This window comes from Octopus bimaculoides, chromosome 6 (genome assembly GCF_046866305.1).
Source record: "Octopus bimaculoides isolate indiv1 chromosome 6, ASM4686630v1, whole genome shotgun sequence".
Classification (NCBI taxonomy): domain Eukaryota; kingdom Metazoa; phylum Mollusca; class Cephalopoda; order Octopoda; family Octopodidae; genus Octopus; species Octopus bimaculoides.
In genome coordinates, this window is record NC_142933.1 from 228,695 (window position 1) to 242,375 (window position 13,681).

Here is a 13,681-nt window from a genome sequence, read left to right on the forward strand (position 1 = left end):
ATGGCTGTTGCAAGTACCATGTAACTGGCCCTTGTGCTGGTGGCACGTAAAAGCACCCGCTACACTCTTGGAGTGGTTGGCGTTAGGAAGGGCATCCAGCTGTAGAAACTTTGCCAGATCAGATTGGAGCCTGGTGCAGCCTTCTGGTTCGCCAGTCCTCAGTCAAATCATCCAACCCATGCCAGCATGGAAAGTGGACGTTAAACAACAACGATGGTGATGAACCTAATAAATAGCATGTAATGTTCCCATCACTAATAATGCCTAAGTGTGAATCAAACATGCAAATTGTTTTGAAATATGTCAGCTGAAAAAATAGTATTGGTTGATATTAGAATTTTATCTAGAAAATTTTAGCAATTACAACACAAATTAATACAACACTGAAATCAAATCAAGCAAAACTAGAGGGATTTAAGGAATGACCAGACAGTAAATAACAGAGAATAGCAATACTAAGGCCATAGAATCACTAATTTATTCTTAACTATAATATAGCTAGGAATAATTGCTAATGAGGAGACAGTTTTGAGGTTTGTTTTTTGTTTTTTTAAAGGGAAATGGTTAGTGAAGACTAAGAAATTCTATACTAATGTTATTAGGAATAATTGAACATTAGGAGGAGACACAGCAAACTGACAGTGAGATCATTATCTTTAACTAGCATGTCAATGAAGTAGGATATAGGGAAATCAGTGACAATGAAAAGAGAGGGGGGAGGAAGTAACTGAGACAGAACAGCCGGCAAGGAGGTCAACCCACCTGATTTTTTAACACCACTTTCATATTTTATCTGTCCTGAAAAGTTTTATAGAAAAGAAAAAAAAAATGAAATGTGCATAAATTAATTGGAGTGAAATATAAAGTTATTCTAGGGAAGAGGTTAACAAAAAAAGAAAAAATTTCTTCATAAGCAAATAATAGTTTGGAGTATGAATGCTGAGAGAGGTACTATGTCCTAATGGAATTACAATAATATGAACATTGATTTTATGAGTATTAGTAAACTTGTAATAATCCCATGACAACATAATTAATGCTAATTAATTTAAATACAAATTAAAATAGCAGCAGGATTGAAATCAGGGGGGTTTTTTTACATGTGAAAATAATTTTTAAAATTTAAAAAAAAAACAAACAAACCTAAGTAAAATAATCACTCACCACAATATTGAACCATGTATGTGGGTATCTGAAATCTCATGGCTAATATAAGAACAATATAAAGTTGTACACGTAAAAATTATAGAAGACAATTTTAAAACAATCCCTTACATAACAAGAAAATGCCATCATGGTATGCCGTCCAGCTCTAGATATTACTGCTTAATAATGCAAATATCACTGGATTTGTAAATTGTACTGCAATAATCCACGAAAAACTCAAATGTAACCAAAATATTTTCTTGGTACAAGTTGAGAACCTTAAAGAAATTAAGATTCATGTCATCTTAAAGAAAACTAAATCTTAATTTATTAACTAAAACAAATGATTAGATTAATCCATTTCGACCAAATTTATAAATATTCCAAAAATATAGAAATTATAAGTTGACATCTATATGTTAGTGTGGCAATATCACAAGAGTTTGAAAAATGTCTTGGGAGTTTTGTCACAAAGAACAACAAAAAAGGAATCATTTACTTGGCATAAAATCAAATTTCTTTGATAAGAAAGTGGTCAACAGAATCACATAGCTCCGAACACACAAATCATGAGTGTTTATGTGTGAACATGCATGTGTGTAAATGTGTATGTATATGTGTATATCGATGTGTTGAATTAATACAAAAAATGATAGAAACATTTTGATTTAACCACAAGAAAGAACATCATTGACACCTGCATCAAGGTAGTTCTTCAGACAGAACTGCAACCATTTAAAATACAATTCTTAACTGACTTACTGTGTTTTTGTGTTCCTTTGGGTCCATCAATCCACTGAACTTTAGGGAGGTCTCTTAAAACATTCAGCAAATATGGTAGGATTTTTTCTTTATACTGTCAGTAAGAAGAAAGGAAAGAATATAGCTCCAGCAAATAAACATAATCATCATCATCGTTTTAATGTCAACATTTCCATACTTACAAGGTGCATTTTCTATGGCTGGATGCCTTTCCTGTTGCTAATCCTCATATCTATTCTAAGCAGCATACTTTCCCTCAACCTTCCCTGCTGCCTACACTAACTACTCTGGCTTGTTCTCTTCTCGTTATCATCTCAGAACTGCTATTATTTGAATATTTTCTCTCTAGACATTCATTATTTTAATACCCATATTTTCACACTTGCATCAGTTGGACAGAATTCAGTGAAGCAGATCTTCTGCAGCTGGATGCCCTTCCTGTCACCAATCGGCACTTGTATGTAAACAAGTAAAAGATAAAAGATTATGCCAAAGCAACACTTTGAATCTTCTCCATCAATTTTGAAAGCATTATTCTTACCAGTAAGAATTGCAAATTATTTACAGTAAAAAGAACTTAGAAACTTTGAGAGAGATGAAATAAATTATTTTTAACGGTGGAACTCAAAGTAGATAAAATCATAAATAGATTATTGGGTTTAAAAAAATCCCTTATAGAAAAAAATGGAATTGAAGACTACATGTGGATATTTTAAACCAATACTCTACAAGCTATTATTAATAGCTTTATCTACTTCAAGTTCCACCATTAAAAAACTTTTTTGGCAATACTAGCATTATTGAAATTACTAACAAGGAAGAGACCCTTCAACTTAGTGGGGTTTTAATAAAGAAGGAGATGGATTTATTCTAGATTTTGAGAAGTTAAAGTATGACAGAAACAGGAACAGGTGCCTTGCTACAGAAAAGATACATGAAAACCTTAGATTACATAAAGTGGGGGGAGTTAAATGATAAAACCTCCTTTGGGAGCACAACCATAATTGTACAGTTTTATTCTTCAGACTGCATTAAACACACAACCATATGAATAAAAATTCATAAAAAAAGGTTCATACCTGAAGTCCAGACTCTAATAGGTATATACCCAAAGCAATAATAACATCCTGCGACCGGCTATCCAATCTAAGTGTTCCATGGTTACTTTCAACTGGACATAATTTCATAATCTTGTTAACCTGTAAGAGACAGACATTAAATTAGGAAAAATTAAATATGGTGGTGCCCCAGCATGGCCACAGTCTGATGGCTGAGACAAGTAAAGGAGTAAAAGAATAAGAAAGAGATCATCATAATAAATATATTATCATTGTTATTGAGAGAGCAGTGCATGCCATCAAAGTGACAGTGGGGTAAAACATACGAAGCCCATTATACCCATCAGGACTACCAGTCTGATAAGGGTACACCAGGCACATGCATCACAAACATGTGTGTGCAACATGGTGATCCCATATCAAGATGAATAGCAATTAGAATTTTCTTCAAGTCCAGTAGCCCATCCCACTCAAAAGGTCCCTGGTTAAGGATGATGAACAAAAAACACCCATGTTTCCAGAGGTGAATTATCCAAATCCCAAAGAATTCCTCTCAACACATGGCTATGATGCTCCCCACTACTTCTGATTCTTCGGGACAGGAAAGATTATCAGGAGGGTATTAAGTACTTGAAAGACTATTGATAGATTGTGGATACCGAAGGTTACAGGAGTAACCTGCTACCCACGTAAGAAAAAACCGAAGTCAAATCATCAATAATAATAATAATAAAATGTATCCAGTACATAAAATACACACAGAGTGACAAAAGAAAGACACAATGTACTTTGTAAAGTGTCTGGTGTGTGTGTGTGTGTGTGTGTGTGTGCATGTGTGTGTGCGTGTGTGCGTGTATATGTGTGTGTATATGTATGTGTGTATATATACGTGTGTGTGTGTGTGTGTGTGTGTGTGTGTGTGTGTGTGTGTGAAATTAAAAAAAGTTAGAGGTTGTGAATCCAACCAACTAAAGGATATCTATCCGATATACTGCTGGTAGGATACCCAATTATTATTAATGCACAAGTGTTTTTTCATTGCATGGCAATTACACTACCAAGTGTAATAAATGGGTGAGGATAAAAATTATTTTACCCTAAATTTATAGAGCAATAAGAAAATGAAGGAGAACACTGGTGGTATTCATCAACTTTTAGACACTATATTACGTCAATTTGTTTATTTACTAAAAGGACAATTATAACAATATACATACATGTATAACATATCATGCTTTATATATATAATATATAAAATATAAAAATATCAGTAATTATTAAAATATATAACATATAACAATTAGAAATTGGGATAATATCATACAGCTGTTTCAGCCAAGAGGCAATAATACCTCATTCTACTTTTATCCATCCACTGGACTGAAGTAATTATTAGATGAAATTGAGGTACTAGGGTGTTTCTCTAGGCTTCATCAGAGATTTTAGAAAGTACATAAGGTTAAGTTATAAATATAAGTACACACATATATACATACTTTTAAATATACATAAATACACATACCTACACATAAATGTACATGCATATGTGTATGTATATGCATGCAAATTAATCAATTATTATTATTATCAGATGCATTATATTATTCATATTAGATAAAATATAAACAGAGGTATGAGAAAATTATTATAAGAGGAGTAATATTGTAATTTATAAAATCAATATATCATTTTAGTTATGTAAGAATGAAACTGTATATACATGATGAATACACATATATATACATATATTCGCCATGATAGATCGCTGACCACTACATACATTTTTTCTCTCCTTGTTTCTTTCTGTGTTCCTTTCTGTGGAAGAGCATAGGCTCGAAACGTTAAAGACTTTTTCAATTCCTGAGCGTTATACTAATACATCTGTTTGTTTTCTACACCAACTGTCTTCATCTTTTGTTTTTTTTTTTTTTTGTGAATTCTCCCTATCATCATCATCATCATCGTTTAAACGTCCGCTTTCCATGCTAGCATGGGTTGGACGATTTGACTGAGGACTGGTGAAACCGGATGGCAACACCAGGCTCCAATCTAATTTGGCAGAGTTTCTACAGCTGGATGCCCTTCCTAACGCCAACCACTTAGGAAGGGCATCCAGCTGTATATATATATATATTTCCGTACAAACATACTCATAGGTACATACGTATTAGATGTGTTTAGAAGGGAGGATTAATGCAGCAGTTCGTATCATTATAATTATATAATTATAACAATAATACACAAACATATATATATTCATATAAACATGTAATATGTTTATTTCTCTGTTATTTTATGTGTATATTATTATACTATTATAATTGTCCTTTTAGTAAATAAATAAATTGACATAATATAATGTCTAAAAGTTGATGAATAGCACCTATTAATCCCCTCCATTTTCTTATTGCTCTCTATATATATACATATATATCACATATGAACTTTTTCCACTTCCGTCTCCCAAATCCATTCACAGAACTTTGGTCAGTCCATGGCTGTAGAAGACACTTGCCCAAAGTACCAAGCAGTGGGACTGAACCTGAAAGTTATGTCATAAGGAAGCAAGTTCCTTAGTCACGCAGCAACAACTGCACCTACAGGAAATCAATTACAATCCATCAACCAAATCTTGAATGTAAAATTCAGAAATCATTAAAGCTTTCAGCCGTTGAATGAAAATACTAAAAAGACAAAAAGGTGTCATCATCATCATCAGCAGCAGCACTATCATCATGATGAGCATTGTTTAATTTAGAGAGGCACTGATGCAGTAGAACAGAGCAAAACTGAGTCTTTGTGAAGAACAAAACCAACCAGAACTATTAAAAACTCACCAAGTTAAATAAAATAAAACCAGGAAATTATGTGAGCCAATATTGAACAATACCAAAATAATTTTGGCATCAAGCAGATCTATTATGGTTATTTCTATAGGAATGATGCTGGCTTAAAATATATTCCATCAATAACATCTGCAAATTGAGAATAAGGCCAAATCAGCTGGGTTTTAAGACTTGTTTTAGCATTATTTTATATTTTGTTGCTGTCTTTTTTGTTTTTATATTTCTCATTTTGGCACGAGTCTATTTAATTAACTCCCCCCCCCCCCACTCCTACTATCCCCACCTTCATGTTGCCTTTAGTTAATTATTTGAACAACTTCAGTCATTCCCATATTTTTGCATTCTGAATAAATAACCTATTTCCATGTTTGTTTTCTAGATTTGCTGTTTAATCTGTGCACTGGTAGCACAGATACTCCATTTTCAACTATACATGAACCACACCCGAAGGCTTGAGGCAGACAAGAATTCAAGGTAGATAATAATAATAATAATAATAATAACAATAATAATAATAATACTTTCTACTGGAAGCACAAGGCCTGAAATTTTGGGAGAGGGACCAGTCAATTACATCAACCCCAGTGTTTCACTGGTACTTAATTTATCAATCCAAAAGGATAAAAGGTGAAATCAACCTTGGCAGAATTTGAACTCAGAACACAGTAATGGGTGATATACCGCTAAGCATTTTGATTATATCGACTCCCAGTGCTCAACTGGTACTTATTTTATTGGCCCTGAAGGGATGAAAGGTAAATCAACCTCAGCAGAATTTGATCTCAGAATATAAAGAACCACAAGAAATGCTGCTAATAATTCTGCCCAGCTCACCACCTCAAAAACAGCAACAACAATACTATGTTGCAGTTGTATTCACTAGCGTAGCTAGGCAAAGCAGTAGGGGCGGCACACATTCTAGCTACGCTAATGGTTGTATTCTAAGGATATGAGTGAAATTAAACAAAATCCTAAGAAAGAAATATTATAAGAGACTGACATCTTAGTATTTATATATGGAATAAAGGAAAAGTTTAGGTCTGGGACTAAGAGCATCAGAACACATCAAAGCCATTTTGGTAGCGCTTAAAAATCTAAAAACTAAGAAATATTCTAACAGAAATTTTCTGTGGAACAACCATATTTATTATGAGTAAAATTGGGTATTTATTGGAAAAGTACAAGAGCAGGAGAGGTTCTATAGAACTAAAGACGAAGAGAAAAAAAATGAGGGGAAATATTTAGAATGAGAAATAAAAGGTGTCCTTGTTTTTTGTGAAAGAGAAGCAGAAAGTGAAATTCTAGATAAAATAAATATGTAACAGCTCTAAGAGAAAGTCTTCAGTAAGAGATTCCAGCAGAGAAAAATAGAAAATGCCAATATATCTCAGCACAACAAGCTGTAATACTTGTAACGTAAAATAATATTTTGAAGATATATCCAATAGTCAATAATCAAAACTGATAGACAAACCATTTAAGATTTTTAGAATAAAATATGAGATGATAAAAATAATATCAAGAGTGAGCTAAAGAAAGCAATGTAAAATCAATAGCACAAAAAAAAAAAAAACAGTAAGAAGTAAAGCTGAATATTGATAAACACAAATCCTACCAACACAAAAATCTTGTTACACCTGGAAGGTATGAGCTGACTGGCGTGTTTGTTGTTTGTAGGAAGATAAAATATTAAACTTCTAACTGAAGTAATTTTAAAAGTGCATATGAAACAGTCAAAGGCTGTTGGATATTATTCTTAACATAACAGAACTAATAACAGATAGGTTCACAAAGACCAAGCTAAATTTAATAGCAAAACCTAAGAACAAGTAACCTTATCTGGTATCTATCAACTGTTATTGATGTCATTAATCACTGGCAGAGCACAGGGAGTAATAGGTTAGCAGAGGTAAAAGTGTAAGGGAAGCAGATATGGTTGGAAGGGAGAACTGTTTGAAGAGAGCAGCTATAGGAAAAAATTACACCTTGGTTCTAGGATATGATCTGAATTAAATCCTTCCCTCAAAATTTCATGTTAATTTATGTTCCAAACACCAGCATAATAAATGTTATAGATGTTATTTTATTAATTACTGTTTCTTTTTTACTTGTTTCAGTCATTTTGACTGTGGCCATGCTGGAGCACTGCCTTTTAGTCAAAGAAATCAACCTCACAACATTCTTTGTAAGCCTGGTGCTTATTCTGTCAGTCTTTTTGCCAAACCACTAAGTCATGGCCAAACATGTTTCCACATAATATTAGCTTCAAATTTTGGCAAAGGCCAGCAATTTAGTGGCGGAGGGGCAGTTGATTACATTAACCCCCCCCCCCGTGTTCAACTGGTACTTATTTTATTGACCCAGAAAGGATAAAAGATAAAGTCAACCTTGATGGAATTTGAACTCAGAATGTGAAGACAGCTGAAGTACTGCTAAGTATTTTGTCTAGCATGCTAAAGGTTCTACCAGCTCACCAATTTTTGTTTTCGCATAATATAGAAAATGAATGACATTCATTCACAACATTTCACAATGTCACGGTACACACACACACACACACACACACACACACACACACACACACAAAACAGGTTTCTTTCAGTTTCTGTCAACAAAATCCACTCACAAGGCTTTGGTCAGCCTTGAGCTATAGTAGAAGACCCTTTTGCCCAAGGTTCCAGGCTGTAGGACTGAACCTAAGACCATAGGGTTGGAAAGCAAACTTCTCAACCGCACAGTGATACTTATGTCTCACTCATGGGAATCTATCGGTCTAATCTATAGATTTTCAAAGTGGGTGCTACCACACCCTGGTGGGCATCAAGAGGGTCCAGGTGGGCGCTGGTGTCTAAGGGGCTAGTAGGGGAAAAGAACGCATTGGGAGGAAGACAGTGGATTGGGGTATGCTATGAATTTATTATAATATTATTATAGTATTTGTATACAAGTTATAAAATATTATATTAAATATAAAATGGTTCATAGTATATATAAATTAGTAAAATATAAAACTTTTATTTATAGGTGCAGGAGTGGCTGTGTGGTAAGTAGCTTGCTTACCAACCACATGGTCCCAGGTTCAGTCCCATTGCGTGGTACCTTGGGCAAGTATCTTCTACTATGGCCTTGGGCCAACCAAAGCCTTGTGAGTGGATTTGGTAGATGGAAACTGAAAGAAGCCTGTCGTATATACGTATATATATGTATGTGCATGTGTGTGTGTGTGTGTGTGTGTGTGTGTGTGTGTGTGTATATGTTTGTCATCCCAACATCGCTTGATAACCGATGCTGGTGTGTTTACGTCCCTGTAACTTAGCGGTTCAGCAAAAGAGACAGATAGAATAAGTACTAGGCTTACAAAGAATAAGTCCTGGGGTCAATTCGCTCGACTAAAGGTAGTGCTCCAGCATAGCCGCAGTCAAATGACTGAAACAAGTAAAAGAGTAAAAGAGATACATAAAAATAGGGGTGGGGGTGCTGAGGGTATTATGTGGCCATGATGGGGTTGGTGGCCCAAAAAGCTTGAGAACCTCTGGTCTTATCCAAGAGACTTCAACATTTTACCACTTACACACTGTCACTTTTTACCCCTATTCTACTCCACTCAGCATCTAATGAGAGCAAAAATTCCTAAATGCTAGAGTAACAAGATAACAGCCTTCTCTGATATAAAGAAAGATCATAATTTGTTTGCTAATTCCCTCTCATCCATCAATATTCAGTGTTCACTCCTTCAGGACAAAGAAATACTGAAAAAACATTTCAAAAATCCATATCGACAGATTCTATCTTGCCAGTAGCCTTATTGACTTCAATTGATTCTTAACTGGAGATGAGATGGTAATTCCATTTCTAAGTCAGACATTCCAGTTTTGTTCAAAGGCTTTCATTGTAGATGACAAAACTTTGGTTCTTTTACATCAAGAATTTTAAACTATAAAGGCCAGGACAAGAATGCCAAGAGGTCACACGTATCTGAAGAATTCTTCCATTCACCCATTACTATTCTCCAGTATTAGCATCAGAAACAGCTTGTGATTAAATACTTTGATATCTTAGTTTCTTTTGATATTTCTCAAGCTTCGTTCCATTATTCTGTCGATTCACAACCATTACAGTCTATCCTCCTTATCATCATTATTATTATTATTATTGTTGTTGTCATTATTATTATTATTATTATTATTATTATTATCATTATTGTCGTTATTATTATTATTATTATTATTATTATTATTATTATCATCATTATTGTCGTTATTATTATTATTATTATTATTATTATTGCCGTTATTATTATTATTATTATTATTATTATTATTATTATTATTATTATTGTCATTATTATTATTATTATTGTCATTATTATTATTAATATTATTATTCATACTCATACTCTTAAGAGTATGAAGACCGGGAAAGCCCCCGGCCCATCAGGAATCACTGCAGAGATGCTCAAAATATCTGGCAGTGTTGGCTATAGCCTAGTCACCCGTATTACGAACCAGGTGATACACGAAGGAGTCATACCCAATGACTGGTGTAGCAGCATCATAGTCAACTGCTACAAAGGTAAAGGGGACGCTTTAGATACAAATAATTACAGAGGCATCAAGCTGTTAGATCAGGTTATGAAAGTTACAGAGAGGGTCATAGCCCAACTAATTAGGGAGCGAATCAATTTAGATGAGATGCAGTTTGGGTTTGTGCCAGGTAAAAGCACTACTGATGCCTTATTTCTAGTGGGACAGTTGCAGGAGAAATACCTAGCTAAGGATAAACCTCTGTACCTGGCTTTCGTTGACATGGAGAAAGCCTTTGACAGGGTCCCCCGATCCCTTATCTGGTGGTCAATGAGGAAACTTGGGATAGAAGAATGGTTAGTGAGAGCTGTGCGAGCCATGTACAGAGATGCTGCCAGTAAGGTGAGGGTTGGAAATGAGTACAGCAATGAATTCCGGGTAGAGGTAGGGGTCCACCAAGGTTCCGTCCTCAGCCCCCTCTTATTTACCATAGTCCTCCAGGCAATCACAGAGGAGTTCAAGACAGGTTGCCCCTGGGAGCTCCTCTATGCTGATGACCTTGCCCTAATTGCGGAGTCACTATCAGAACTAGAGGAGAAGTTTCAGGTGTGGAAGCAAGGTCTAGAATTGAAGGGCCTTAGAGTCAACCTAGCTAAAACCAAAATCCTAATAAGTAGGAAGGTAGATAAAACACAAACCCCTTCAGGTAGATGGCCCTGCTCAGTATGTAGAAAAGGAGTAGGTAGTAACTCTATAAGATGTACCCGGTGCAAGCTATGGACACATAAGAGGTGCAGAAACATCAAAGGCAGGTTAACTAGCAAGTTAGTTTTTGTTTGTGGCAGATGTTCAGGTGCAATAAAGACTGCAAACAAACAGGAAACAACTTCTATCTCATTCCAGGGTGAAAAACTAGAGGTAGTCGATAGCTTCCGCTATCTGGGCGACCAAGTTAGTAGTGAGGGTGGGTGCGCTGAAAGTGTAGCTGCTAGAATAAGAATAGCCTGGGCAAAGTTTAGAGAGCTCTTACCCCTGCTGGCGACAAAGGGACTCTCACTCAGAGTAAAAGGCAGACTGTATGACGCATGCGTACGAACAACCATGCTATACATGGCAGTGAAACATGGGCTGTAACTGCTGAGGACATACGTAAGCTCGCAAGGAATGAAGCCAGTATGCTCCGTTGGATGTGTAATGTCAATGTGAATACCCGTCAGAGTGTAAGTATCTTGAGAGAAAAGCTGAACATTAGAAGCATCAGTTGTGGCGTGCAAGAGAGACAATTGCGCTGGTATGGACATGTGGTGAGAATGGAGGAGGATAGCTGCTTGAAAAAGTGCCACACCCTAACAGTTGAGGGAACCCGTGGAAGAGGTAGGCCCAGGAAGACCTGGGCTGAGGTGGTGAGGCAAGACCTTCGTACATTGGGCCTCACCGAGGCGATGACTACGGACCGAGACCTTTGGAAATGTGCTGTGCGTGAGAAGACCCGGCAAGCCAAGTAAGATCGCTGCCAGTGCCCCTGGACTGGTTCTTGTGCGGGTGGCACATGAGATGCACCATTTTGAGCGTGGCCGTTGCCAGTACCGCCTGACTGGCTCCTGTAGGATTTTCGAGCGAGATCGTTGCCAGTGCCCCTGGACTGGCTTGTGCGGGTGGCACATAAAAGACACCATTTCGAGCGTGGCCGTTTTCGTGCGGGTGACACGTAAAAGCACCCACTACACTCTCTGAGTGGTTGGCGTTAGGAAGGGCATCCAGCTGTAGAAACTCTGCCAAATCAGACTGGAGCCTGGTGTTGCCATCCGGTTTCACCAGTCCTCAGTCAAATCGTCCAACCCATACCAGCATGGAAAGCGGACGTTAAACGATGATGATGATGATGATGATTATTGTCATTATTATTATTATTATTGTCATTATTATTATTAATATTATTATTGTCATTATTATTATTATTATTATTATTGTCATTATTATTATTATTATTGTCATTATTATTATTATTATAATTATTATTATTATTATTATTATTATTATTGTCATTATTATTATTATTATTATTATTATTGTCATTATTATTATTATTATTCAATGAATCAACAGGGTTATCACAGGGGGTAGATAGAAAGCTTTGCAATATTGGTTCCAGATCTCTAAGTTCAAATTCTACTGAGGTTATATTTATCTTACATCCTCCTGGGACTAATAAAACAAAACACCAGTCAAGTTCTAGGGTTGATCTCATCGATTAATATTCTCTCTCCAAATTCATTAATATCATTGTTATTGTTACGGATGTGGCTGTATGGTTGAAAAGTCGGCTTCGCAACCACAAGGCTATGGATTCAGTCCCATTGCATGTGACCTTGAGCAAGTGTCTTCTACTATAGCCCCAGCTAACAAAGCCTGGTAAAATGATTTGCGTGCGTGTTGCTATTTCCTTGTCTTGACTTTATATGATAATTGTAAATGACATACAAGTCATGTCCGTTTCTAATTTCCGGTGAAAACATGTCTGGCCATAAAGAAATGTTTTCCTTATTTAGAAACAGGTGGTGGCTGGTGAGAGGAAGGGCATCAAGCCATGCAAGTTCCATCCAACCCATGCAAGCATGGAAAAGTGGACAATGAAATGATGATGATGATGGTGACAGTGCTGTTGTTACAGTTGCTATCAATAAAAGGTATTTAATGTTCTGAGTTTATATTACACCAGGACCAACTTCATCTCTCATTCTCACTGAGTGACAATTCTTTAAGGCGGTGAGCTGGCAGAAACGTTAGCACACTGGGCGAAATGCTTAGCGATATTTTGTCTGTCTTTACATTCTGAGTTCAAATTCCACCGAAGTTGACTTTACCTTTCATCTTTTCGGGGTCAATAAATTAAGTACCAGTTGTATATCAGGTTCGATTTAATTGACTGGCCCCCTCCCCAAAAATTTTGGGCCTTGTGCCTAAAGTAGAAAAAAAGTGACAATTCTTCCCATACAGACAAATGGAACATTACTAGTGCCCAGATTATTGGTAACATAATCAGGATATATACCATGTCATCATTCCCCTTTACAAATGAAGAATGTCAACTTTGGGGTTACCATATAAATTCTCTTTCAAAGTCCAAGAGAACCATTTTTTCTTTCTCTTCAGATTCTCCTACATTCCAGCTGTCCATCAGTATCCATCTTTTTACTGATCCCAGCCAGTTAGTGTACATGTGTAGAATGACCATTGTATTAGAAATATAAATATACATATTTACATATATTTTTTTATATACTTATATTTTTAATACAATGATTATTCTACACATGTACATATTTTTCTGATATTACTTAAAATA

At 35.8% G+C, this 13,681-nt stretch overlaps 1 protein-coding gene across 13 annotated transcripts in view; it reads right to left on the reverse strand.

Moving 5' to 3' along the window:
* Positions 1-13,681, reverse strand: part of LOC106872207 (phosphatidylinositol 4-kinase alpha) — a 134,454-nt gene that overhangs the window by 105,901 nt on the left and 14,872 nt on the right. For 9 of the 13 annotated variants that reach the window (XM_089353321.1, XM_089353317.1, XM_089353316.1 and 6 more), the window contains exons 2-4: positions 2,988-3,107; positions 1,909-2,002; positions 763-798 (exon numbers count right to left, since the gene is read on the reverse strand). In XM_089353321.1, coding sequence (XP_089209447.1) covers positions 763-798; positions 1,909-2,002; positions 2,988-3,107 — 250 coding nt within the window. The remainder of the gene's footprint in view (positions 1-762; positions 799-1,908; positions 2,003-2,987; positions 3,108-13,681) is intronic. The other 4 variants (XM_089353322.1, XM_089353319.1, XM_089353318.1 and 1 more) reach the window with 1 other exon arrangement.